The sequence below is a fragment of the Scleropages formosus genome, chromosome 15 (assembly GCF_900964775.1).
Source record: "Scleropages formosus chromosome 15, fSclFor1.1, whole genome shotgun sequence".
Classification (NCBI taxonomy): domain Eukaryota; kingdom Metazoa; phylum Chordata; class Actinopteri; order Osteoglossiformes; family Osteoglossidae; genus Scleropages; species Scleropages formosus.
In genome coordinates, this window is record NC_041820.1 from 19,639,346 (window position 1) to 19,666,598 (window position 27,253).

The window sequence follows — 27,253 nt, forward strand, 5'->3', positions numbered from 1 at the left end:
TTTATGTGACAGCAAAACCTGATACACCACACTTGTACCTTCAAATAGGTTGTCTACAAGATTATAAGATGTTTATTACATTTACATATTCATTTATTCACTTAGCAGATGCTTTTCTCCAAAGCGACTTACAATGGATACTATGTAGTGTTATCAGCCCACACACCTTATTCACCAAGGTGACTTACACTGGTAGATACACTACTTACACTGGGTCACTCATCCATACATCAGTGAAACACACTCTCCCTGTCACTCACACACTATGGGGGAACCTGAACAGCATGTCTTTGGACTGTGGGAGGAAACCGGAGCACCTGGAGGAAACCCACACAGACACAGGGAGACATGCAAACTCCACACAGACTGAGTGGGGATCGAATCCATGTTCTCTCGTACCACCCAGGCACTGTTATGTTGTTGTTATTATGTGTACTGTGTAATAGTACAGAGTGGAACATAAAGGACAGCAGGTAGTATAGTGATTAGAGGTGCTGCCTTCAGACCTGAAGGTCACAGGTTTGAATCCCACTTCCACCTGTAGTAGGTTACCTGTAAGCATGGTATTAACCCTAAAATTACCCAGCTGTAAATGGTTGAATAATTGTAACTTATTGTAAGTCCCTTTGGAGAAAAGCGTGTGCTAAATGTTTTTTTTACTGAAAATGTATGCATATTCAGACAAATTAATTTTAAAAACCTACACTATTGTGGTAAGTTGGATGCTGCAGAAATATTCCCAGTGCATGGCCCACATTGCTGTGACTATTGCTACTGGTAATTATGCACAGTTGTTTAACTGGCTGATTCGTTTCTCCAAATGAAATTCTGAAATGCTCCTTCATGCATACACTTATAGGGGTGTGTCTGCTGGGCGCATTCACTAAAGGTACCGCAGCAGCGCTGGGAGTGGGACTCAGTTCGGGGACCTTCAAGCTACCTGTGTCGGTGTCCTTCCCCGCTTCGCTGCTTAGTGCCCCATTGACGCAATTTAATGTCGTTTTTCCTCGCGTGGTAGTGAATGGCATCTTTCTCCATTACAACCATTCGATCTTTGAGTTTCCATGGAAACAGCGCCCGACACCTCCCTGACCGCCGGACGCCTCTGCGCGCGCCGTTAAAGGCTCGCGGAGCCCCGCGCGGCTGTAGAAGGCGGGCTCCTCGCGCCCGTGTGGGACCTGCGGCTTTATTTTAAACTTCGGAAACGAGCCGCTGGTAGAACGACCTGGGAACCCCATTAAATACGCCAATTTCTTCTTTTTCAAAGGTAAATTGAACATTTTTTCATCTTACTTTTATTTTTAGTTAATTTATTGTATGCAATACCGCGGCGCGCTTAACAACAGCAAAGCTTGTACTTACAAAAGAAAGCACTGGCTACATTTACTTCTGTCTGAGGTACATTTATGCCAAATAAATGGTATATAACATTTTCATTTAAAAAAACTACCTACCTACCGTCGAGGCATTTTAATAAGTGTTTAAACTAAGTCAGCATGAAGACAGTATTAGCAGAGTATACGTACTTGTATTTTTGTCATAGCGCCGTAATGCGTCTAAATAGCGTCATGTGTGGATAAATTTAAATCACATGATTGTGATGATTATTCCGTTTCTACAAGTTTCGAGTATACGAACATAGTTAGGAGTATGTTAACTAGGAGCATGTGCTAGTGGTGTGTTGTGGTTTCTGAGATAGGTTCGGTCCAGCAGGACATAGTTACACTGCCTGTGGGCTCTGCACTCAGGGGTCTCGCGATCTGGGCGGGGGGCGCTTTGCGTATCAATCCATATGTTCAATAAATCTACTTGTGTGGCGGAATCTGGATGCGGGTCGTGGTTCGTGTATGGCGAATGCGAATTACGATGCATGGTATTTCCAAATTAAGCCCAAATTAAAAATTACCACATTTATTTAAAATTAGATGTAGTTCAAGTACGGTTGTTTCCTTAAGAATACGTAAAGTCGTCGGATATTCAATCCATACAAACAGTAACTATGTCCCTTTCTGCAAATACCCTTATCAGGCTTATCATGTACACCGATCAGCCGCAACATTAAAACCACCTGCGTAATATTTATGTAGGTCCCCCCTCCTGCCGCCTTGAACTAAAGCGGGGTACGCGGTAGTGTAGTGGTTAGAGCTGGTGCCTTTAGACCCAAAGGTTTCAGGTCTGAATCCCACCTCCAGCTGTAGTACCCTTGAGCAATGTACTTACCCTAGAATTGCTCCAGTAAAAATTACCCAGCTGTATACATGGGTAAATATCTTTACATTGTAAGTCACTTTGGAGAAAAGCATCAGCTAAATGAGTAAATGTAATTAGTATATGAATCAGTGGGCATAAAAATAAAGATCAAAAATGTGTAACTGTTTATTTAACTCTACCATTGTGACCCATTCTTGCTGAAGGGACTGGTTAATTGTCCATGATTATCATAGTGTTCTGAAATTAAAGACAATAAAAAAAAAAAAAAAAATGAAGGAAACAAACTTGTTTCTGAATAACTGAAAAATTGTTGTGAACTGGCAGCATCAAACATTTAGCATTTAAATATACAAAGCAGTTAGAAATCCCAAAATATGTTTTAATTTTTTAACCTTCCTCTTTATTTGTTTTGAGCTTTTTCAGTAAACATCGTTTTAAAAATCCTAAATGAATTATCCTGGTGTCATAAATGTATTAATACCTGTGTCCGGTGCATGATGTGTTTTGTATTGTGAAAAGAACATTATATGCTGGTGAATTTATTAAAATATAGTTCTGATAGTGTTGCCAGGTTTGTCATGTCATCCCAGAAGTCTCCATCTGCAGAGACTCAGGAAAAAGTAGGACTGAAGAGGAAGCTGACCGGTCCTCCAAGACTCCTGTTGAGCAAATCCAAGTCAAAAGGCCCCCACAAGGAGAAAGAATACAGTACAAATAACACTACTGGCTGTAATGGGACTCAGAGGGGATCCATGTCAGAACATCGGTTGGCCATCAGAGAAGAGTCACTAAGGGCTGCATCTGAAGATCCTGAGAGATCCACAGAAGAGTGTGGAGAAACAACACCTAGAGATCCAGCTGGGTTGTCTGGAGGCCCTGTCATCTCAGAAGGTAAAATGGGAGAAGAACACACTAACAGCAAACAAAATGTGAAAAAACATGTGAAACCGAGGGGTTGGAAAAACTGTTGCTACCCTTCTCTCATTTGCCTAAGAAGAAAGCCAGGAAAGCTAGAAAAAGTGTTGGCCAAGGAAGGGGATCAGTGTGCTGGAATCAGTTTCTGTGAAACACAGTCCAGGAGCTATGTAGACTCTGGTGAAGACAATGTTAAGGGAGATGCAGTTTCTCTAGTGGGGACAAAGTCAGAGGTTACTGTTTGCACCAACACTTCTGGTACAAAAGGAGACAGATTCACAGCTGGAAAATGGGGGACTTTTAAGAGACTATTAGGTACAACCAAATATGCCCCAGAGACCAAAGGAGGTCTTCCACGGCAGGCGCCTCCTTTTGAACCTGAGAAAAGTCCCCATTCACATTTTTCCTTCAGGAATAAATTAGGCACTCTCTTAAAGAACAGAAACAAAAAGCCTTCTCCTTTCTTCCAGGAGAGATTTGTGGAAAGCCATGAATACATAGAGGAGGAGAACATAGTTCTTTCAAACAAGTGTGCTGATGATCTTATGCCAGACACAGCTCATGTTATCCAAGAGGGAGGATATTTGGAGGGGGGGGAAATGTGCAGAGGGCCATGCTCTGAAATGCTGACTGTGAGCGTGGAGGTAACTGCCATAGCTTTAGGGGGCAAAGAAAGCCGAAACCTCCCAGAACTAAGCATGAGCTCTCTGGAGCCTGAGGATCACACACCCACTCAAGGTCAGAAGCAAGGTGGAGGAAAATCAGCAGAATATGCAGAGGAAAGACTAGATTCAATTAATGGGATGTTGAGAGTAGTGGATGCTTCAGAGATTGGAGATGCTGCAATACTTGTGCCAAATGATGTATTGTTGGAAGAGAAAAAGGAAACACTGGTTCTAAAGAAAGATCTAATCTCAAATGTACCAGGCAAAACAGACAGGGATTTCAAAGAAGCCCTGCTACAGGAAACGGGACCTGTGACTGATAAATGCAGGGATTTAGTGGCAGAGTCTCATGACTCTGAGGAATATGACAGTGTAACAGAAGTAAACTCCCCTCCAAACAGTACGGCAGGTGAAAGCAGTGTGCAAGATGACTTGCCCTTGAAAAATGTGGAGTTTGACTGTGCAGTATGTTGTGAGGAAATTAATGGGGCTGTAAAAAACATTAGTGATGCTTCCCCTATAGAGAACCTCCAGTCTGGTGACAGTGGCTACCAGTCAGAGCTCAGTGCTGAGAAACTTGGTCCTCAATGCAATGAGATGTTACTTAGGCAGACTGCATATAGTCTGGTTCAGGCAGCCATAAAGGCTGCTCTGGATCAGCTTGAGGGGGAGCTGAAGAACAGTACAGTAAGCACCCACAGAGAGCTGCAAGAGCTTCAGGGTCAGGCTTAAACCTTCTGTGTCCACACCAGGATGATTTGTCCTGCAGGTTAAATAAACATCTCCAGAGTTTATCCATTTCTGTTCCCCGGCTCTGAGGACTATCAGACTGGATTAAATTAACTTCAGAATGCCCTGGAACAAATCTGTTTTCTTCTGCTTATTATTAGGGACAGTTATGAAAAACCGTGACACACCACTCCAGTTGAATTAATTGGAAGACATCGGATTTTCATAGTCACAGGATATGTCCCTTTCTGCAAATACCCTTCTATAGACCAATCAGCCACAACATTAAAACCACCTGCCTAATATTCTGTAGGTCCCCCTCATGCTGCCAAAACAGCTATGACCTGTCGAGGCATTGACTTCATAAACCTCTGAAGGTGTCCTGTGGTATCTGGCACCAAGATGTTAGCAGCAGATCCTTTAAGTCCTGTAAGTTGCAAAGTGGGGCTCACGTGCCCATTGTAGACACTTTCGACAGTGGACTGGGGTCAGCATGGGCTCTCTGACCGCTCTGCTCAGCCCCATACGCTGCAAGCTGCGATGCACTGTGCTTTGACACCTTTCCGACATGGCCAGCATTAAGGTTCTCAGCAGTTTGTGCTACAGTAGCTCTTCTGTGGGATTGAAACAGATGGGCTAGCCTTCACTCTCCACGGGCATCAATGAGCCTTGGGCGCCCATGACCCTGTTGCCGGTTCACCGGTTGTCCTTCCTTGGACCACTTTTGGTAGGTACTAACCACTGCATCCTGGGAACACCCCACAAGACCTGCAGTTTTGGAGATGCTCTGACCGTGTCATCTAGCCATCACAATTTGGCCTGTGTCAAAGTCGTTCAGATCACTACGCTTGCCCATTTTTCCTGGTTTCAATACATGAAATTCAAGAACGGACCATTCACTCGCTGCCTAATATATCCCACCCCTTAACAAGTGCTATTGTAACGAATCAATAATCAATGTTACTCACTTCACCTGTGAGTGGTTTTAATGCTGTGGCTGATTGGTGTATATTTAAACAAAAAAAGGATTTCTTTTAAATTTGTTTGTTTTGGTTGAATTTGAAGTAAAACTGTAGATAGAAAATGAAATATGTGCATGAGCTCACTGTAGTCTATTATTCTACAGTTTCACTCAAGGTGATTCAGTGTGACAAGGAAAGATTATATGCTGCACAACAAAATGTTTAGAATTAATTCTGTTTTTACAATGAAAGTTTTAGTTCCCACATTCCCACATGAAGAAGCACTTGTGCTTTGCAGCAAGTCTCCTTTACATTCAGCATTTTAGTATGACTTTCTACACGGCAGGCGTATGACCTCCTCCTCTCTGCTAAATAAACCCAAGTATCAGACACCTAAGTGATGAAATATTTTTTTATGTGCTCTTTTGGATTGTCTGTCCACCGCAGTGATTATTTTATTCCACAGGACTCAGAGCCTCTCCATTAAGTTGTTATAAGAAATAATATTAGGCATTGAATTGTAAGGCCCCATTCTGATTTTTAGGCAATTTTCTGTCCCTTCCCACCACACTTTGTTCAGTTTTAATATCACTGGTTCACTATTGATTGGTCCATCCATTTTTTTTTGCCATTTTAAATAATATCCATGGCATTTACAGTCTCAGTGTCAGTAATGTCTGTGTGGCAAGCAATGCTACAGTTCTTGACTGTCCTGCAGGCTCAGTGGTGTGGGCAGATTGACCTTGAGTGAAGCCAGTGAATGGGACTGCAGGCTACCTCTACTTTGATTGGTAGCAATCTTTTTCCAGGCTTTGGCTTTCTAGATATGGAATAGAGCATAATAGACAGTAGTTATGAGCTGGCACTCACACACATATTTTTAAAATTGACAAAGTTTTACACATGATATCAGTGCCAAACTATAAGCTCTGCTGGAGAAGATCTTGAACAATGGCCTTACTCAAAAGGCAAAATGACAAAACCTTTCTTGAAACTCAGTTTCTTAACTACTATGGGGCCAGTGTTGTGATAAAGTATATAAAAGGTCTAAATGAATAACAGGATTCATTTAATCTAGTGCTCCGGAGAAATGGAAAAACAGAACTAACAGAAATGTCAAATAAAGCAGCATCTTTACACAACTACTCAGGAGTTCACCAGTAAGCACATAACAGTGTCGACCACAGGTCATTAGATAAAAGCACTGACAGAGGAAAGGCGGGTTGTTCCTAACATCACAACCTCTCTCTGTCTTCTTCTTGGCTCTCTTTTTCAAAACAGGCCTTTGATAGTCCCCAACTTGCTGCACCTTGTGCCCACTTCCTCCTAGCAAGCCGATTTTCCGTCCAGACAGGAAGTGGGTGTGGTGAGGCTTCAGGCTACCTCAGTCTGTTTCATATTTTTGATGGATAGCAAAGTCCAGTAACCATTTACTCTCTGCAGCAATGCATGACTGGCACATTAGCTGTCATCTCCTGCAGTGTGTCTGATACTGGAAGCCAGATCAAACTGATGATGGGCTTTGTTTTTAATTGTACCTTAATTTGTTTTTAATGTACCTTATTTATTTTTACATTTTTTCGCCTCATTGACTTCCATTCACTTAGTATGTGAACAAGTATTTAACACTTGTGACTGCAGAGGTCTTGTTTCCATGGCAATGAATCAGCTCAAATGCAGACAAAACCATTATACCTGTCAATTTCATATAAACTAGCAGTAGTACAGACCTTTACTCTTGGAGCTTACTTCAGGAACCATACAGTCCTGTCAAAAATGCAGGGGGTTCCAGGAATAGTATGGTTCTTTTTGCAGATTGGCGTGCCAGATTATAGGATGTGCGATGGACATTGGACATCTTTGATAACAGACAAAAAATTACAATTTCCCTGACCATCTGCCATTATTTTAGCCTCCCATTAAAATTTTTTGCACAGACCATCCATCAGAGGCAAAAAAATTATACTTGTGTAAGACTGAGCTCCTTCTTATCCCTATCTCTGTTTCACCTATTGTGAGCTTACAATCAGCAAGGACCTCATGACCATGACGTCCACCACAATAACCAAGAACCTGGACATCATCTAAGACAAGCACCTGGACCAGTACTAACACAAAGCTGTAGTTAGCAGATCTGCTCCTTCCTTACTGTTAGGATAATGTTGCTCGGATTACTCAAGCTCCTTCAAACCCGAAACCGTCAGCACATGTTTCCTGACCACAACAGCTCATTCAAAATGCTGCTGCATGACTTAGCTAAGCATTCCCATGTCAAATCTCTGTTGGTCTCCCTTCACTAGCTACCCATAAAAGCTCAGATCAAGTTAAAAACCCCTCATATTAACGTTCTGGGTTTCCAGGGGAGCAGCCCAGTACTTTTTACAAATGTTCCGTTAATCGCCCTGTCTTGATCTGGGCGTTCTGAATCTTCAGGTTCACCGATTGTCCTTTCTGAGATGCCATGAAGTAGGATATTTGTGCCATTTTACCCCTTGACTACAGTGGGAAACCATTGACTCCACTGACCTGCCTAGTATTTTTATACATGTTGCTAAACTAGTGAGCACTTTACATGTCTTCTTATGGTACACTACAAGTCACTTGTCTCTTGATTATTTACAACTGTGTTAACATACTGATTTTTGTAAGGAAGTGAATAGTGAATATGGACCTTACAATGACCAGCTTGCTAATGTACACCAGCGTTCAGGTTGTCTGCCCACTGGTGGCCTATGTGAAGTGAGTCTGCTTTTAATTCTTTGCACTTTCTGTATCAGTTTCAGTGTAATGTCTCATTTTTTAATGTATGTATTGTATCTGAATGTGTTCAAGCTGCCTTGAAGAAAAAAAAATCTGTGAAGTGAATAAATGTAAATATAAGCAACACATCTTTTTTGGTTTTGAACAGCCCTCTAGTGGTCAGAAGATGCATAGATAGGATAAGGCTCAAGCATTCTTCTGTATTTTTGGGATATGACATAAATGTATTTTATATAGTGCATATAAAAGCAGCAATTTACAATAAAAAGACATAAAACCACAATAATAAAACTAATTTGGATAATCAAAGTTACAACAACAAGACATCAAAAAAGACAAAATAATACAAAGACAAAGAAGGCGTGCTCAATTGTGCCGTTTGAAGGCAGTTCTAAAGATGTAAGTCTTAATCTACTCAGAAGTTTTTAAGAGCAGAAGAATCCACAATACTCTTGGGTAGCACACAATAGCAGTTTGGGGGCAGAGCAGGAGAAAGCCTCGTCTCCCACAGAGTGTAGAGTTTGAGGAGCCTGTAAAATTCCAGAGTCACATGAACGAAAATTGCGAGATGTGAAATAGTTTGACAGAAGTTTGCCAAGGTACAGAGGTGTCAATCCTTGTAAAGCTCCATAGGTAAGAATGACGATTTTGAGGTCGACCGGAACCCTAGGAAGCCAGTGTCTCCTCATGTGACGTGGTCATTTACATGGGACTTGGTGCGCATTCTATCTGCTGACTTTTGAACATACTGGAGCGTGTTTAAGGTATATCTTAAGGCTTCAGCAATGAATTACAGGTGTCTGTCCCAGAGAAAACAAATATTAAATTGCCTTTCAACAACAGAAAAAAGGTAACATGGGACACTGGCTGTGTTTCTTGGGTGAAAAAAATATATTTTAACAGTGCTGCCCACAGGTGGATCAGAATTAAGGCCAGCATTACATACTACTCCTATGCTTTTTAATTTTGATTGAAACTGAATTACTACAATATTTATGCATGTGGATCCAACATTTACCTGGTGAAAGTGAAGGGGGATGCCAAGAAGCATAATCCAAGTCTTGTCACAGTGTAGATGTAGAAAGTTTTGAGCCATCCAGGGTATAGTATTAGAAATGCACCTAGGGGTGGTTGAGACAGCTACAGAATCAGGTTGGATGGAAATTTGAGCATCAGCATAGAAATGATACCTCAACTCAGGAAAATGAGTTAATATGTTACCAAATGAGAACATGTATACGTTAAATAGCAAAGTGCCCAGTATTGCGCCTTGAGGAACACCAAACTTCACAACTTCAGAAATGAAAATACTGTATTGACAGAAATGTGAAAGCAGCAGCAACAGTGAGTGGAATTGGACGTGAACCATTTAAGTGCAGTATTTTAAATTGCAAAGACTGTTTCAAGATGGGAAGTAAAATGACAGTTACTGTGAAAAGCAGTGCAGATGTCTAGGAGAAGCAGAACGGAAAGAACCAAAATCAGTAACCATCAATAGGCCATTAGTAGCATTTACACAGGCAATTCCTGTGCTGTGTAAGCTGGCTGAAGCCAGATTGAAATTGCTCAAGCAGATTTTTGCAAAAAAGGGCAAGTTTGAGATAGCACTGTATTTTTTAGGTTATTTGGGGCCATACTTGTTTTTCGGATATGGGTTTGACTTACGCAGTGTTCGAGAACAAAGGGGCTAAGAGCTGAAAAGCAGGACTGAAACAGAAGAGAAGGGTTAGCACCTAATGGTGTTTTATACACGTTGTCAATATCTTTCCAGTGCCTTGTTTCCTTCCATTCATTGTCTCTAATGCTTATCAAGTTCTGGGTCACAGTGCTCCAGAGCCTATCCCAAAAACACAAGGTACAAAAAGAGGTAGGGTACAACCTGGAGAGCAGTGCATCACAGGGCAGCCACACTCTTGCACACGCTACGGGTCGAGTCATCAATCCACCTGAAATCTGTGGCTTTGGAGTGTGAGAGGAAACTTTAGCACTCAGAAGAAACCCATGTGAACACGAGGAGAACATATGACCTCCACACAAAGCTACATACTACACCACCGTGGCACCCTGCCTTGTTTCCTGTCTGGGACTAATTATTCAGAATATCATACATAATGTTTATGGCTTCGATAAGCCTACATTTTTTTTTTAATTTACAGATCTTTCAATTTGCTTTGACAAAAAATAGAAATTGTGGAAAACCAAATATAAAAAAATCTCTTGACAACTTCCCATAAATATATATATCAAAAGTCTGGAAAAACATTTTATTTACAAATGACTTTTTTTCTAAATATTCTTCAAATGAACACGCATTAATATGATAAAGAAAAAGAAATGTCTCTTACTGCACTGTAAAGGTTACCGAAAAATTGCAATATATAAACCATTAACCAGAATAGACAGGGTGGATTGTAAAATGAGAGACTGTTGGAAGCCAAAAATACAATTTCCACTTATGCTGTTAATTACAGAGTTGGAGGATAAATAATTGCAACCATGTGCAACGAATGTATTTAAAATTTTTCTTGTTAACGCAAATAGCTTTACAATAAAATACTGCAGTTCAGTTTTTCTCTGCCTCGTGTTAGTAGCTTGAACTGTCATCACCAACACAAAGCTGCGTGTAAAAGCACATTTTATGCTGATTGCCAGAACTAATGTCTGCCAATATTAAGTAAAACTTGGTATTTTTATTTTCCTGTTATAAATAAGCCCATGTCCTTCCCATCTCACCATGCACATATCCATCAAATTTAAATTTATAGAATCTTATTAAAGCTTATATTGTTTCTTTATAATTTATTTTCCATCTGCAGTTGTATGCAAAAAATAAATTTTAAAAAATGTGCTCATTAAAGATTTCTTATCACAAATTGTAGTCTATCTTCATCATTACTATAAAATTTAAAAATTGGAGTATCAAAAGAATAAGTCATTCATTATTGCATTAACTGGAATTTTATTGTTATTTTTCATACTGTGTTTTCTAATTAATTGTGGATGATAAATATACTGTTTTAAAATATTTTACAGTCAGTGGCCTATATGATATGACAGTGGACTTGGTTGATATGATGGGGAAGTATTCTGTTCTCATTGTCACAATGTATTTCAGTGGATTCTCATTATGATTTAAATGTAAACTCCATTAGGACTTAATTGCAAACATGGTGTTGCAATACTGGAGTCTGAATCTTTACAGAATCTTGTCTATAAAATTTTGTCTGTATTCTCCACGTTACTGAGTTCCAGTCCTTGCAACTGGGGGAAGAAAAAAAAAAAAAAAAACTGAACAAAAATAAGAATAAAACTTGAATTACAACTGTATAGAGAGGGAAAAAATGGCCAAAAAAGTTGTCGTGCATTTCATTATGACGCTAATAATTTCACAATGAAACACATCCTCTGTTGTCCCATGCTGAAAATGAGATTTGCCCAATGACTGAACGAAAAACAAAATTCCACATGAGGTTCAGTCACAAGAATGGAGAGAATATCTATAGTACCTTGTAGTATGTCAGCATACCGCAGTTAAAAAAAAATAAGAACCAGCGTCATGAATAAAAAAGACTCGACTCTGCCAGTGTTGCTCGTTGAGATAGCTGAGCATCTCAGAAGTGTAAAAAAATACCAGTCAGTGTCCCTGCATCCGAATGCATTCTAATTCATCAAACCAACAGCCTAAATGAGCTGAATAAAGGAGTGACGATGACACGAGCTCTTTACACCACTATTTTACAACTGTGTGGACGTACACTGCGCAAATGACTAGATTCACAAATACTGGAACGAACAACACGGCATTATGGGAAGCAGACACATGTCGGGGTGTGGAGCTCACATGACAGATAGCGGGGTGGGGGGGTCTAGACAAAGGACGCGTAAAAGGGAATGTCTGAAGGAGGCCTATGGCCTGTCCCAGTTTTTTGTTCATTCGTTCTATTCCACGACAACGGTGTCGATGCTCTCCTGGGAGATTTCTGAGTCGAGCGAGTAGCAGGAGCTGACGTTGTCCTGAGCGTCCCTGGCGCCCTCCTCGGCGGCGAACTCGCCCGGGCTCTCGCAGAAGTGCTGCGAAGCCTGAATCAGCTGGCTGCACAGGTGGTTGTAGCGGTGGTAGCGGGCGTGCTTTCCCGTGTGTGTGTACATGTGTTCCTGCAGCTGGCTCTTCTGGGCGAAACGCAGACTGCAGATGGCGCACGCGATCTTGCGCTTCCGCGAATTGCCGCCGCCGCCGCCGCCGCCGCCCTTCAGCTCCGCCGCTAGCTCCTCGGACAGGGCCTGGCTACGCCGCAGCGCCTCCTCCAGGCTGCCTGCCTCTGGCTGTTCGGGCCCCCCGGGGCTCTTCCGCAGCAGAAAGCCCTGCTGGAGGCGTCGTTCGTCCGGGCCCTCCAGCTCCTCACCCCCGGACCTGGGGACCTCCCCGACGTGGCTGTTCTCCAGGACGGCGCCAGGCATGCCGAAAGGCAGCGATCCAGCCGCGTGGCTCAGGAGGTGCTCTCGCAGACCCTGCCGGGAGCCACATCGCTCCCCGCAGAGGTGGCAGAAGAGAACGCGGGGGCTCTCCTGGCTCGGGGACGGGGAACCGGCCTGGGACTTGGGCGCCACCTCCGTTTCCATCTTCTCCTGCTTTATCCTCACCGGCGCGCCGGACGCCTCAGAGTCCTCCCGAGAGGCTGCGGACGGTGAGCGGTGGAGGCTGGCCGGCGGTCTGACCGAGGCCGCCCCTTCTGGGCCTACGGCCAGCGGCGGCTGAGTTGGAGGTCTCTCGCCCTGGCTGGTGGAACGTGGCTCCTCCGGACCCCGCACCTGGCCCTCCTTCAGACTCAGGCGCTCCTTGGTGGCCGACTGGGATGAGATCTGGATGCCATAGAGGTTGGACATCTTGGTGGTGTCTGAGTCCGGTCCACCCTCGCCGCTGCTTCGACACAGCTGGTAGGCATGCAGGAACTTGATGCCCTCTTGCAAGCGGCTCTGGTCCACCTGCTGCTTGGGACCCATGCCCGTGTACATGATGTGAAGCAGGTAGCTGAAGATGTCCGGCTGGATGTCTGTCGGCTGGATCTTAATGCACTCGCTGCGTGGGGGGACAGTCGGTAGCACAGAGCTTTTGACAAAAGCTGACTGTCGTGCTCGTGAAAAACTAACAGTGCCTTGTGAGGAGGGTTTCACATCTCTCAAATACTCTACATTCTGCTCATAGCTTATGCTGAAACACTGTCTGATGAAATGTTACACTACTGAGTGTACAGTACACTGGTACACCCAAATGGCAGGAAGATGGGACTGGATTAAATCAACTGGCTAACAATATGACACTTGAGTTGTGCATGTTTATAGGATGAATCAGCCAACAATGAACACTGAATCAGAGCCTGTGTACATTTTATTTTCAGTGATTCTAGTTTTTGATTAAATTTAATCACAACTACATTGCACTCATAATGTAATAATACCGGTAATGGGCAGCTGGTAGAATAGTGGTTAGCGTTGTGACCTTTGGGCCCAAAGGTAGCAGGTTTGAGTCTCACCTCCAGCTGTAGTACCCTTGAGCAAGGTACTTACCCTAAATTTCTCCAGTAAAAATGACCCAGCTGTATAAATGGGTAAGAAATTGTAAGTCACTTTGGAGAAAATAATTATTAAATGTAATAAATTAGATTAAAACATGTCTTGCAGTGTATGTTTTAATTATTATGTATATTATATACTTCCTAGACTTTTGCAGAACCTACCAAGAAAACAGATAAGCTAAATCAGCATGCTTCTATTATACTTTTATTGTTTGTATCGATAATTATTCAAACCGAAAGTGGCCAAATGCTGACAAACGCAGCACATGCTTATGAGATGAATCAGGCGAAAATCTACATTAAATAGGATATTTTCTTACTTTCGGTCATTTTAAAAAGGACTATTTTGTTTCAAGTAATAAATTGTCCAGGATATTCCCTGCTTTGCACACTATCATTCCAGGAAAGGCTCTGAACCTACAACTCTGGACTGGACAAGTGGCTGATTAAAATGGGATGAACTGAAGGCATTTAGAGTATTTTTGTACCTATTATAGCCTCTGCTGAGTTTTTATAGAGACTAAGGAGGAGATAAACTGAGGGATGCTTTTCTTGATTACACAAGAATAAATGGAGTTATGAACATACTTCTGATACCAATTGTGTCTGGATGTTGCGGACCCTGTGCAATTATGTAAGGAACACATGTTCTATAGAGATATTGTATATAATGATATTTATCTTCATCTTTATCCAGTTAAACTTATGACTGCAAAGTAACAGACACTGAAGAGTTAACTAGGTTTCTGACCTGGACTGGTGGATGAAGATCATCTTGAAGTAATTAGAGAAAGCAGCCAGAACAGCACGGTGGGCCTTGAAGTAGACGTTACCGATAGCGACGGTGCAGTCACAAAGGAAGCCAAACTCCCTCTGAACGTTCAGCTGCTGGAGGAGGAACAGGCTGTGGCTGGATACTTCCATGGTGCCCTCTCGACCTGCCACACACAGCACATGCTAGTTACACATATCATCAACAACTTGTTTGTGAAGGGCGCCCCCTACTGGTCACACTCATGATTGACAGATGAAAGCTGGACAAAGGTGGGCTGTTACATTTATCCCTTTAATTTAAAGTAGCCTTTGGCTTTCTGGATTCAGTGGATCACCACGTACACAAATATGCAAAGCCGTGTGCAATATGCATAAAGGAATCATTTTGGTGACAATTTCTATCCCACCTGAAAATCCACCGATAATATGCCTAAGAGATGATAAAAACGGTGAGGTGTGACGTAAATGTGCTATGTTACATGCTGTCACTAGGCGTAGAGCCGCCGATGATGACAGCAGCGTTGGAGTCGGAGCCGGAGCATGAGGGTCTCTTTGTATTTTAAAGCATGTCTGTGTTTAAGGGCAGCGATCGCGCTCGCTGTGCTGCGTCTCACACACGCCTCCCCCCGGCAAACACCGCGGCTCGTCCTTCTGTGATGCTGCGCGCACACACACCTGGCTGGCACACGGCGCATCGAGCCACAAACTTGTCACTCGCATGCATCCATAACGTGCCCTTACGGGTTTTCCTGCTGGAAAAAGGGCACGAGACGCCGGTGCGTCTGTTTGCCGCGCGTCTCAAAAGGGGCGCACGCACGAGCCGCCGGAGTAAGCGTTACCACCGATCCCCCCCATCATGCATTACAACTAGATTGCAAGATACCCGAACTAATTCCAAGGCACCACATCCATTTTTTTTCAAAAACGGTCTGCGCTGGAATCGAACGCTCGCGCTGGAAACCCCAAACCCCCGCGCGGATCGTGTCACGCACCCGGGTCCACGCAGCCAAACGGCGCACATACCGCCAAAAGAGCAAGATCATTAACATCTACGACGGAAAACTATTTCTTACCACCTATGCGCGAGAGATGGGCTTTGATTTCGTATTTGTTGCTGCGGGGAAGTTCTCGCGCGGTCTCGCGCTCCTTCGCGTGCGAGCGCAGTCGATTTTTCTGCGTCACGTGACCACACTGTAGCCGTACATTATTTGAGCAAAAGGCACTTTCTACCTGAATTTACCTGTATTTGGCGAGTGTTTGGCGCTGGCGCGAACCGTTTAATGGACTTTTACTCGCTGTCAGGTGTTGCTACGCGGTTTGATGTTAGCGGATCCAGCGAAGTAATTCCGTGTTCATGACATTTGATTTCACATTTTTGGTGCTAACATACAGCAGTGCTTGCGATAAAAATGGTTTATTTTATATTTCTCTGTCTCGGCTGTCATCAGTTATTTAAGGATAAATTATCGGAGCACTGGAGACAGCGAGACACATTTGCACTGGATAGACTCGCTTTTTATGGGGGTTTCTGTGAGGGTCCTAATAAGTTGTGGAGAAAATCAGTATATTTCACTGAACTGATTTGCACACAAATCTTGGGCAGGGAGGGTACAGGCTTCGAGCACGGGGGACACGCCCACCCTGCATATGTGTCTTTTGACACGCTATCTTTTAATATTCTTCACAAACCTGTGAGGGAGAAGGGGCTCAGATATGGGGGGGGGAATCCGTCTTTTTAAGTTGTCCGTCTGCTCCGGAACATGAGTGAGACGCACAGCTGGAACTGAATCTCCCACTTTGACCTCCACTTCAGAACTTTCGCTTCACTTTTGCTGAAGAAACTGAACGGCCGCAACGTCGTAAACGAATCCTCAAGATTAAACTTTAAAGTAATTCAATTTTTTAAATGTATTTCATAATACGTCTGCTCTGTGTTTACCTGAACTAATCATATTTTAACACCATGTGACGGCGCACTGCTGCAAATGGTCCTTCCTTATCCAAAAAAAAAAAAAAAGAAATACATCGAGGATTCACTGATCTCGGTCACACTGAAGACTCGGCCGGCCAGCGCGTTACGCACCGTTTACCCCGGTGCTCCGGGGTATTCCAGTGCGCTGCGGGGTGTACGATACAGTGCGGTGCGGTGCGGTGCGGTACTGCAGGCTGCAGTGAGGGCAGGCGGCGGGAGGGCTGGATTTGCGTGAGCGGGGCTGGATCTGCTGTACACAGCCTCAGTGCGGTGACAGAGCTCGCAGAGCGGCTGTGCGGAAGTTCTTTCATCCGTGCTGCAGGAGGGGTTCGCCTCTCTCTCTGCGATTATTCTCGCCACAACTTTACTGGGATAAAAGAGGGGGAAAAGCGCGACTCCCGCACGATACCCAGCCCGTTCGGAGTTGGCCGCCTTCTCTACGCGCTCACCTGGTCGCCGGTAAGAATTGTGTGCGTGAGAGTTGTCCCGCTTCGGAGGATCATTCCTGCGTACAGTATAATGTGTGTGTTTTTTTTCTCAGCGTGAATGCGGGAAGTAGCGCGGGGGTGGCGGTGCGTGAGAGCTGAGCCGTCCGCGCTCTACCGCCGCGACGCGCTCTCCTTTCCGCCCCCAGGCTCCACGTCCACCCGCGAACGCCGATCCGTGGCTCGCGGCGATGCTCGCGACGGCGAAGGCCCGAAGAGACATTATTTTACACATAGTTTTAATGACTTTTGGTGCGGTATGATTGACAGCCATACTGCCCGCATGAGCGAGCGCTGGCGCGAGCCAATGAGCGCGCGCGTGGGCGGGATGAGGAAGAGTCCCCTCCTCGCGAAACTGTCAGTTAAAACCGACGCGCCGCCGTCAATGGGGGCTTTTATTTAAAGTTCTCCGTGCCCGGTGTTCCACAGAATGCGAGCTGGTTTCATAATTCAGACGGTGGAAAATGTGGAGTTTAGTATGAATTCTGAGTGGTCGCTAAACCGCCGTCCCTCCTCCAGCTTGGCCCCCGCCACACACACGCACACACACACACACACACACACGGTGTTCGCCTTCCGTGACACGGTGTGTTGTAAAAGACGGCGAGCCTTCCTCCCACCGAACCCGTGCTAACACGAACTGGCCCGTGCGTGTCTTTTAGCCCGCTAAAATGTCCCCGGGCTTAATTTTCTTTCCTTCGGGGTGTCAATAAAGCTCGTTAATAAACTAAGTTGAACGTGGCAGACAGGAGGGTAGCCCCAGTGCTAACAGTGCTTCACTTAGCCGCCGCTGGGGGGGTCAGAGCTCAAAATAGTCGTCGCGTGAGCTCACGTTTACACCCAAGTGCGCTTCGGGCGCGGGAGAAACAGGAGGTATGTGCGCGAGGCGGTCTTCCCGCCGTATTTTTAGTAGGTGGACGCCGTCGCGCCAGTGAGGTACCGGCCTCTCCCTGGCGCGCGGTGCCGGCGTTGTCTCGCGAGGCGCTCGCGCTGTCACCCGAGTGACGGGCGCGCGGAGGTCCACGTGGTCACCGCGAAGCGAGCGAGCGAGCGCCCGCCCGCGTGCCTGTCAAGGTGAACCGCGCGCACTAAAATAGCGCCGTGCGCGACTGTAAGGCTCGCGCGAGGTCGTCTGCCGCGGACGTGCTGTGGGGGGGGGGGGGTCCGCGCTCCTGCTGCTGTTTTGCGTTATCTCTCGAAAGATAAAGTTTTATTTCTTCTGAAGTGTGAAGTTTGCGGATAAATGAAACACCTGCTGCGCTCATCTGAGAAGAGGCCCCGAATAAGTATATATATATAAAGTGTGAAGGTGTTATTCAAGCAGCACAACTAAGTGTGTGAGAAAGAACTTGCCACTTAGTCCAACAAGCATGGGCCGCTTTGCGGACTTTGTCACCAGTCCTCTGGGTTTGGGGAAGAAATCATGTGCACCGTCTTTGAATCACCGCAGCTCACTGTATCTGCTCTTTCTCTCCTTCTCGGCTGAGCCGCTCTGTAGGCAACGTGTAGGCTCTCCCAGCACCCCGCGATGACTAGGCCGAGTCACAGTGAACATGTCCTCCAGCAGCTCAACAACCAGCGCGAGTGGGGCTTCCTTTGCGACTGCTGCATCGCCGTGGGTGACATTTACTTCCGAGCCCACAAGGCCGTGCTGGCGGCCTGCAGTTCCTACTTCCGGATGATGTTCATCAAGGACCAGCAGGTGATGGCGCGCGTCAACCTGAGCAACATGCAGATCAGCGCCGAGTGCTTCGACCTCATCCTGCAGCTTATGTACCTGGGTCGCATCTCCGTGGGCAGCTACGAGTTTGACGAGCTCAAGGCCGCCATGGTCTACCTGCAGATGTACTACATACCTGACTCCTTGGACGACCTCAAAGATGTCCACAATTCCAACCTCGTGCCCTCGTCATCTTCTTCGTCGTCCTCGTCGTCCTCGTCGTCTTCCTCCTCCGCACTGGCTCTAGCCGGGAGGAAGATGATGTTCGGCGTGCGCATGTACGAGCAGCAGCTGCAGCGTCAGGGAGCGGCTGAAGGGCAGCGCTCGCAGACGGCCACGGGTTCCTCTTCTGCCCTTCAGGGCATCGGAGGCTCTGCTGCCGGCGTAGGCAAGCACGCGGATGACGTGGGGCTGTCCCTCAGCTTGCCCATGCTGATGGACAGCGTGGCAGAGCAGCCCTGTGATCTGCGCAAGAAGCCATCGGGCAGGAGCGCCACCATGAAGGAGCGGCCACGCTTCGGGCGCACGTACACGTGCGACGACTGCGGCTTCGTCTTCAGCTGCGAGAAGCTCCTCATTGAGCACATCCTCACCTGCACGAACCGCAAGGCCTTCCTGGCTCCCAAGGCAGTTGCCGGGCCGGACAATGACTCCAGCAAGGCGGAAAGCTCCGCCTCCGAGGGCTCCGAGGACCACGGAGACGTCTGCAAAGGCGAGGCCGACGGGCTCAACTGCAAGTCTGACAAGGAGGCCTTCAGCAAAGAGACCGTGATCCGCTCCGTGGGCGCAGGCTCGGACCATCAAGCCAAGTCGGTGAGAAACAGCATCATCATCAAAGTGGAGCCGGAGGAGAGCTCCGAGCTGGATGCCATCCAGGTGGTGCAGGTGGGGGAGAACTGCCGGGAAGGATGCAGCATGCTGAGGAGACGGTACAAGGATCTGGTCAGGGACCAGGGCGCCTTTGACCACGACGAGGACGTCGGCGTCTCCGCTATGGAAGACTGCAGCGACCCCTTTGAGGGTCACATGTCCACTAGCGAGGACAAGAGCACGGGCACGCGGGTGCGGCAGATCAAGGAGGAGAAGGAAGGCCGGGTGTGCCTGCCTTGCGAGCTGTGCGGCGCCCTGCTGACGGAGGACGACCAGTCCGCCCACTACATCGCCAGTCACATGGGCCACATCTGCGCCTGCGGCAAGTGTGGCCAGATCCTCATCAAAGGCAGGCAGCTGCAGGAGCACGCCGAGCGCTGCGGGGAGCCCCAGGACGCCGAGACGGACTCGCTGGGGGACGACTCGCTGTCGGAGGAGCGGCAGGTCATGGAGGAGAGTCTGATGGAGGCCGACGGGCCTTTCGAGGGCGAGCTGGGAGGCCACTGCCACGACTACGCCGATGACGGCTGCCTGGCCTTTCGCTGTCCGCACTGCGGCGTGCACCTGGAGGGCGAGCGGCAGGCCGTGGAGCACGTGGCCCAGTGCCCCGAGCAGGAGCTGCTGCGCTCCTCGCTGCTGGAGGAGGGCGAACGGGACCACCGGCGCAAGCACTTCTGCAGCATCTGTGGCAAGGGCTTCTACCAGCGCTGCCACCTGCGCGAGCACTACACCGTCCACACCAAGGAGAAGCAGTTCTCCTGCCAGACGTGCGGCAAGCAGTTCCTGCGCGAGCGCCAGCTGCGGCTGCACAATGACATGCACAAGGGCATGGCGCGCTACGTGTGCCCCGTGTGCGACCAGGGCACCTTCCTCAAGCACGACCACGTGCGACACATGATCTCCCACCTGTCGGCCGGCGAGACCATCTGCCAGGTGTGCTTCCAGATCTTCCCAGGCAGCCAGGACCTGGAGCAGCACATGGATGTGCACCTGTACATCTGCGGCGTGTGCGGGGAGAAGTTCCGCCTGCGCAAGGACATGAGGAGCCACTACAATTCCAAACACACCAAACGATTATAATGACGGGAGGTGGACGTGCTTTTGTTTTTCTACTAACGCGTGCAGACGCGATGGCCCTTGTGCTTCTTGGTGTCTGCGTTTGTCTGGTACAGAAGCCATAAATGTGAGAACAACAGTAACCACCTCAGCACCAAAAAATAATTAATTAAAGACAAAAAAAAAAAAAAAAAAACTAGCGTCAAACATAACTTCCAAACCGTATGAATATAAGCTGCAATATACATTTATGTAACGTTACATTTTCAAGCAGGGCACCTAATACAGTATATCAGTGTATAACAAGCATATGTAGTAGTATTGCGTGTACGTTTTTATTCTCACTCACGTACGTACATTTCATTTGGTGCAGGATGTTGCTGCGATGTCGCTCGTTTCGGCCTGCGTGCGATTTGGCTCGTATCACGACTATCGGTGTAGATTTTGGCAGACCTTCCCTGAACGGGCCTCTCCGGATATTTAGTGGGCCCTACTTTATTTATTTATTTATTCTTTTGTTTACGAGATGCCTACTTTGTTACCCACATCCAGTATGGTTTTGTGCTTCGATCCATTTTCCTGTTGGCCTCGGAGATGAAAAGTGGTTTTTGGCTTCTAGTGTTTTCCTGTTCCCAGAAAAGCACATCAGCGAACCTTTGACAGCCGTCCGATCCCCTGGGGAAGCTTTCCCGACTCCAGGATGCGAGTGTGGGGGGGGGGGGGGAGGGATGACGCAACACTTGGACTGGCACGCCGAACAGGGTTTTACCGCGCTGCGTCACAGCTGGAGTGTTATATTTAAGGTCACCTGCCTCTGCCACCCAGGGAACGGTGCTGCCGCAGAAGGCGAAGGTGCGCGTGAAAAGTGCCGCTACGTCGCCTGATTCAGAACACTAGGAGCCGTGTGTTCGGCGTCGCCTGCGCCGACTCGGTGCACGTGGACGTTCGCGCTCAAGTCCTTGTTTGATCCATTTCATGTTAACAGCTGTATCTTTGCTAATGCAACAATGTTCTTTTGCTCTGCCTGTTATGTTTACATTTTTTAAAAAAAAAAAAAAAATCTTAATACATTTTCTTCCTGCCTTTTTTTTTTTTCTTATTTTAAGAAATATTGTTAGCTATGTGTGATATCAAAGTTCTTAGCGATTCAACCCCTTTTCGCACTCTGTGGCACATTTGGGTAGGAAATGGTACCCCGGCTTTTGAAATCCCTGACGAGCTCACCCTCAAATTTTCTGGATAGTTCTGAGAAAGTGGTTTAAGATTCCGTGCCTCGTAGGAGATTGTAAATTGAATTTTCAAGATGTACGAGCAGTCTCGGAGGAGCTGGATTAGTAGAGCAGGTGAAGATTATAGAGTTATACACGTAAAATTCCCTGCCAAAACGGCTCTGGCCTGCTTCTCCTGGGCATACGGGGGAAAAAAGTCAGAGATATTGTGTCTTTGCACCTTTTTCTGCAAACTTTGTTACATATAACTTATGTATACATTTAACATTTCAATCGATGGACCCGATACGTGGTCGGATCCATATCTGATTAGTGTATTGTTGTAACTTGACTTTGTTATCTTATAAATACCATCGTTTTTTTGGTTTATTGATAATTGAGTTTGGTAATGAGAATATGCATCTTGCCATATTTCACTTTTTTTTTTTTTTTTAAAAAAATCCTGTGTATTGAGGAATTGTCCAAGTAGCTTTACTGTTCCAGCGGCGGGAGCACTTTTTGCTGAGGGCTAAATAGTTTTTTTTTTTTTTTTTTTTTTTTTTTTAAAAGGTGCTGAATTTTACTGTTTACAAATTCCAGTGACCTCTTGGGTGAAATTACGTTTTAAAGGGATCTTGTACGTCATGTTTGAATAAATTACTGTTTGCTTGGTAAATGTTTGCTTACTCAAAGGGAGAGGAGCCTTATCCTGCGTGTTGCCCCTCTCCTTAAGAATAGAGGGCAGAGAAACTCCGAGTCTCCGTAGAGAAGCTCCATGTACCGATGAGCCATCTTCAGGCACAGGAACTTGTTTTGTGACTGCGCACGTGGCTTTTCCTCCCCAAAACCCAGCTCATCGCGTGCAACGTTTCAAAACCCGACTGCAATTGAGTTGTCCAGGTAGCCTCACGTTTCACGGTGTCTCGATTCATCACAAATCTCAGCGGGGCAGTTGAACAGCAGTGCATTATGGGTTGCGCACTGCGTGGTACTAAGCTTTGGGAAGTGACGATACCGTCGCTGTGGAGGGGTAGCTAGTAAGGGGGCAGTTGGTGGTTAAGTGGGTAGAGCTGCTGGACCTCCAGCTGTAGTACCCTTCGGTGCTTACCCTGAATTGCTGCAGTAAAATTACCCAGCTGCATAAATGGGTGAATAATTCTAAGTAGCTTGATGTCGTAGGTCACTTTGGAGAGAACTGTAAGCTAAATGAATAAATAAAAGAGCAAATAAAAAAACTTAAGAGGCACTATGTGTCGGCATCTCGCGCGCTTCTGTTCGCGAGGCCCTTCTCGAACGCTGTCGCTCCCATGTGGACCATGACCCCCCCCCCCCCCCAACCCCCGAGGTCTTCAGCCTCCGATCAGAAGTGGGCTGTACCCCGAAGTGTGAACCGACTGGTTGTAACCGCTTTTTCATCTGGGTCTGACGTTCCTGAACTCGCACGGAGGAAACTGGAGTACGGAGCATCGCCTGCGGTTTGGCTGAAAGGTTTAGCACAATAGTTGTGCCTTTCCCCTTTTCTTCAGACCCCCGTGGGACAAATGTAAAGATTTGTAATGCGACGGTGGTAAAAGTTAGGCAGAAAAGACCCTTTTGTCATTGGCACTTTTGATAAAGTCCGAACTGATGCAGAATATATATAAATATATATATATATAGATACAGATATTTGTACTCTTGAACATTGAAAGCTAAGAAGCTGTGTAATTTTTCTTGCCAAATAACGAATGCTTATGGATTGATGTTCACAAGTAGGGGCCGTACTTCAGTATCGACCTATTAGTCCTACAGTCGTCGTCTTGCTGGTGTTTGAGCGGCTCTCCGGTTCCATGGCAGTTCGCCTCTGCGTTCGAGGGGCGCGGGTGTCAGACAGACTGTATTTACGAGGTCATACCTACGTCGTTTTGTTAGAATTGTGTTTTTTTTTTTTTTTAAATCTTCTGCAATAAATGTTTTAATTAAAAAATAACAACTGTTCTGTTTTTTTTTTCCCCCCCGATCCGTATGGCAAAGCAGGAGGAATTTGCAGATAGGGGCCTGTTGACGCCCTAGGACCGTAAAAACACCTGGGCGAAAGTACAACAGTTCCTCCCATAAAATGAGTTTTGCTTCAGGGCTGGGTGATGTCCTTGGCGAGAGAAAACCAGTCCTCTCCCCGCGTGTCTGTCTTAGCTCGTTTCCTGGAGTTTCGTCAAAAGTCGGCTTTTCCCCACCGCTTGGTTTCGGTGTTTATTCATCTGAGCGAAACGCCGTTTCGCGGCGCATCTGGATTCCAGCTCGCAGAGAACGCACACGCACAGCATGTTTGAAACATACCATTTTATTGTTGATTTGTCTTTAACACATTACAACGGTCGCAAAGGAGCTGTATCATCTTCTTGCACAATGTGAGTTGCACAAGGAAGGTTATCTTAGTTCCTTCACTGACCACCTTGGTCGCCTCCTTGGTCATGACCATGTCCATGACTGCCACGCCCATGACCGCCGCCACGCCCGTGACCGCCGCCGCCGTGCCCATGTCCGCCGTGCCCATGTCCACCGTGCCCGTGGCCTTGTCCTTTTTCTCCTTCGCACTTCTTCTCTCCTTTCCCGCCCTTCTCACACTGGCCCTGAAGACCCAACGAGAGCAACGTCGAACCACAAAAAACGACAAGGCGGAACTTGTTCAACAGGAAACTTTTGAAATGAAATTATTTTAAATTAAATTAAATTTTAAATGTGCCGGGTGTGAAACGAATGACCTGCACCAACCACTAGGGGGCGCCACACCACATTTGCTCCTCCCCTGCTTTGGAATGGTGTGACGGTGGAGCAAAAGATCATTGAAACAGAAATGCCATTCGCAGCGTGCAAACTCTTGGAAATTCTTCGGCGCATGGCACTGAGGGCTGTATGCCAAACGAGAGGAGTGAAACGGGGGAGCTATGCGCGACGTCGTTATGGACGGAGAACTTCCTAGCCGCGTTCACCACAGCCGCGCTTCCCCTACCGCGACAAGCTCGTGCTGTTCTTCCCGACATGACAGTACTGTGGCACTGATGTTTGTACCCTGTCTCTGAAACTCTTTCAGATAAACATAGAAACAATGACAATGAGAGGAAGAATACTTACATCGTGGCCGTGCTTAGCCTTCTGTTTGCCCAAATGACAATAAAGATGGATTAATCATTTCATCTGCAGGTGTTGATATGTGATGTATAATGTCCATGCACTCATGCAGAATTTTCTAGAAAAAAAAGTTTTTTGTCTTACCTCTGGATTTTCTGTGGGGAAAAAGGGCAACGGTGTCAGTATTTCAAACGATACACAAATATTGCCAAAGCCTGAAGGCTTGTAACAAATTGCTGCAAGCTTTTGGTCTCAGTGTTGACCGCAGATACGAAACCTTGAGAATAACTGCAGTGATATAGTAAGACTTGGTGCATTAATGGTTTCGCGAGTTTTTCAGTGTTGTTATTGTTAAGCCAGGGGTGTGTTGACCGTGCCTCTTGGCATGTCACCCAGAGACCGATCACACACACACACACGCACATACACACACTTACTTGGCTGATCGCTCATGATGCTCTTGTCGGAGACTCTAGATGATGATGTAGACAGCTGCTGCGACAGAAACGAAACGGATCAGTTGGGAACTCGTGGCGTTCGATTCCGTAACACATGCGCCTGCATTAGATCTACACATTTATTGTAAATCAGTGCGCTTAGCTTTGTATAGAACATTATTGCATATTATACGTTATATTATTTGTATGTCTTTTAACACAGGCCGAGCTGTGACCCAAAGGAGCTGGCTATAAGTTGAATGCGTGGAGTTGCTCACACGGAAGAGCGAGCACAGATCGAGCGATGTAAATGATGGTGCCTCACCTTGTGCTGGAGCTCAGCGGTCTGTACCAGCAGGGTGCTGTACCGCGGTATTTATGGCACTGGAGGCAGGGCGAGGCAGCGGCTCCAGACCACTCCCTCCAGCTGGGAGCCAGGTAAAGGAGGAGACGAGACTGGCTGGCGCGCTTCAGACGGTGGAAAAAAAGACAGACAAACGGAAAACAACAGACTCGAAGCGCTGACGGCGCGAGGTGTAAGTTTTGGTGTCCGATGGTTCGACGTGCGTGCTGAAGGCTGTCTTCCTGCCACGAAGCGCCGTCGCGAACGCTGTGGTATGATTCCATTCGCGGTTTGCACTCCTCGTGACTTTGTGATTCATGCTCCTTGTGGCAATATTTGATACACAGCAACATTGTGAGCAAACAGAAAAGATCAGTGGCCTTTCAGACTCTCAAAAACTTCTTTATGCTCAAGAGAGACCGTTTCAGACTCTCTCTGCTGGAATCGGTATCGGAACGCTTTTATGGTTTACGCGCGCGCCGTGCTGAAGCAGCCCTGCTGCGGACTGGGGTGCGTCCACGACGTGCCCTGCCCTCGAGGCCTGCTCTCCCAGGAGCGGCTCCGCACCACGTGGATCCCACGCTGGATGAGCGCTTACTGATTTTCCACGGATAGACGGAGGCTGTATTCGTGCGTCCGTCACCGGCTTGTTTTTCACATACGACAAAAGTCAGATTCGGGCTCAGATCATCTGACGTACTCATGTACAGCTTTGGATTCTTTGAACATAAGGACTACGAAGGGCTTTATGTTTTTCTCCTCTCCCCTTTGTGAATTAATTATGGGTTTAGTTTGCGAAAATGATGATTACACTTTGACAAGTAAAAGGCGACGCCTTATTTCTCATGAGCTCCCAAGTGAGGAACAATCTCATAATGCCTCTCCGCCGTTCTCATTTTATGTTGAAACCTGAAAATCCACTAGAATGAAACTGTAGGAGGGCAGAGGTGCAACGCCTCTCTTCTGGGTTGCCCAAGACCTGTGACGAGAGTCACCAAGGCAACAGAGAAACTCTTTCTTCACGCCTTAGACGCGAGCATGGCGAGACACGATGAGGGAGGGCGGGACACGACGGGGCAAGAAATCCTCGTCTGTCCGCACCTTGAAGCGATGGCTGAACACAAGGCACTGCAGTGTGAGGAGCCTCGGAATTGTGAGATACGGATCTCAACAATGCAACGCCTAAGGGCATTTCCATTCAGCGCTCGACCGGTAAAGCAGCGAAGAGGACAATGTGAGAAATGCAGGCAGTTGAATGAACGATTGTAAAGTGGAGGATCAAGGATCTTGCTTTTACACGTGCCGACGCAACAACGATAACGACAACAGCGGCGCGAAACCGAAAGGAAGCTGCAGTGGAAGAGTGACCCCTGTGCTCCTTCCTCCACACACACGCTCCGATGTCCGCGTTCGCGATTCCTTCCTCGTTCTGGTTCCAGATTGTGACCCTTTCGGTGTTTCTGCT

The 27,253-nt window shown here is 46.6% G+C and overlaps 4 protein-coding genes across 6 annotated transcripts; 2 read left to right on the forward strand and 2 right to left on the reverse strand.

Moving 5' to 3' along the window:
• Positions 1-664: 664 nt before the first annotated feature.
• On the forward strand, positions 665-5,232 carry LOC108919389 (uncharacterized). The gene is made up of 2 exons (XM_018727351.2): positions 665-1,267; positions 2,774-5,232. The coding sequence occupies exon 2, from the start codon at positions 2,790-2,792 to the stop codon at positions 4,521-4,523; it is 1,734 nt and encodes a 577-aa protein (XP_018582867.2). The 5' UTR covers positions 665-1,267; positions 2,774-2,789; the 3' UTR covers positions 4,524-5,232.
• A 6,014-nt stretch (positions 5,233-11,246) lies between these two features.
• Positions 11,247-15,736, reverse strand: zbtb25 (zinc finger and BTB domain containing 25). Of its 2 annotated transcripts, none has more exons than XM_029258643.1 (3): positions 15,663-15,736; positions 14,567-14,753; positions 11,247-13,319 (listed from the first exon to the last, which is right to left on the reverse strand). In XM_029258643.1, the coding sequence occupies exons 2-3, from the start codon at positions 14,737-14,739 to the stop codon at positions 12,182-12,184; spliced, it is 1,311 nt and encodes a 436-aa protein (XP_029114476.1). In that variant the 5' UTR covers positions 14,740-14,753; positions 15,663-15,736; the 3' UTR covers positions 11,247-12,181. The 2 variants fall into 2 exon arrangements, with proteins under 2 accessions (XP_029114476.1, XP_029114477.1); XM_029258644.1 differs by lacking the exon at positions 15,663-15,736 and adding an exon at positions 15,582-15,649.
• A 677-nt stretch (positions 15,737-16,413) lies between these two features.
• On the forward strand, positions 16,414-22,348 carry zbtb1 (zinc finger and BTB domain containing 1). 2 transcript variants are annotated; one of them, XM_029258744.1, is made up of 2 exons: positions 16,414-16,478; positions 18,545-22,348. In XM_029258744.1, exon 2 carries the CDS (start codon positions 18,575-18,577, stop codon positions 20,714-20,716), a length of 2,142 nt encoding a protein of 713 aa, XP_029114577.1. In that variant the 5' UTR covers positions 16,414-16,478; positions 18,545-18,574; the 3' UTR covers positions 20,717-22,348. The 2 variants fall into 2 exon arrangements, with proteins under 2 accessions (XP_029114577.1, XP_018582788.2); XM_018727272.2 differs by lacking the exon at positions 16,414-16,478 and adding an exon at positions 16,770-17,020.
• Positions 22,349-24,204: 1,856 nt separating this feature from the next.
• LOC108919344 (glycine-rich cell wall structural protein-like) lies at positions 24,205-25,802 on the reverse strand. Its single transcript, XM_018727271.1, has 5 exons — positions 25,771-25,802; positions 25,446-25,503; positions 25,153-25,163; positions 25,012-25,032; positions 24,205-24,509 (listed from the first exon to the last, which is right to left on the reverse strand). The coding sequence occupies exons 2-5, from the start codon at positions 25,459-25,461 to the stop codon at positions 24,321-24,323; spliced, it is 237 nt and encodes a 78-aa protein (XP_018582787.1). The 5' UTR covers positions 25,462-25,503; positions 25,771-25,802; the 3' UTR covers positions 24,205-24,320.
• Positions 25,803-27,253: the final 1,451 nt, after the last annotated feature.

Bases quoted from the DNA above. Each gene is read 5' to 3' on its own strand.
- LOC108919389 (XM_018727351.2), top strand. From the start codon at position 2,790: ATGTCATCCCAGAAGTCTCCATCTGCAGAGACTCAGGAAAAAGTAGGA.
- zbtb1 (XM_029258744.1), top strand. From the start codon at position 18,575: ATGACTAGGCCGAGTCACAGTGAACATGTCCTCCAGCAGCTCAACAAC.
- zbtb25 (XM_029258643.1), bottom strand. From the start codon at position 14,739: ATGGAAGTATCCAGCCACAGCCTGTTCCTCCTCCAGCAGCTGAACGTT. The intron at 13,320-14,566 runs GTCAGAAACCTA...CCCCCCACGCAG, and splicing joins ATCTTCATCCACCAGTCCAG to CGAGTGCATTAAGATCCAGC.
- LOC108919344 (XM_018727271.1), bottom strand. The intron at 24,510-25,011 runs GTAAGTATTCTT...TTGGGTCTTCAG, and splicing joins AGGCTAAGCACGGCCACGAT to GGCCAGTGTGAGAAGGGCGG.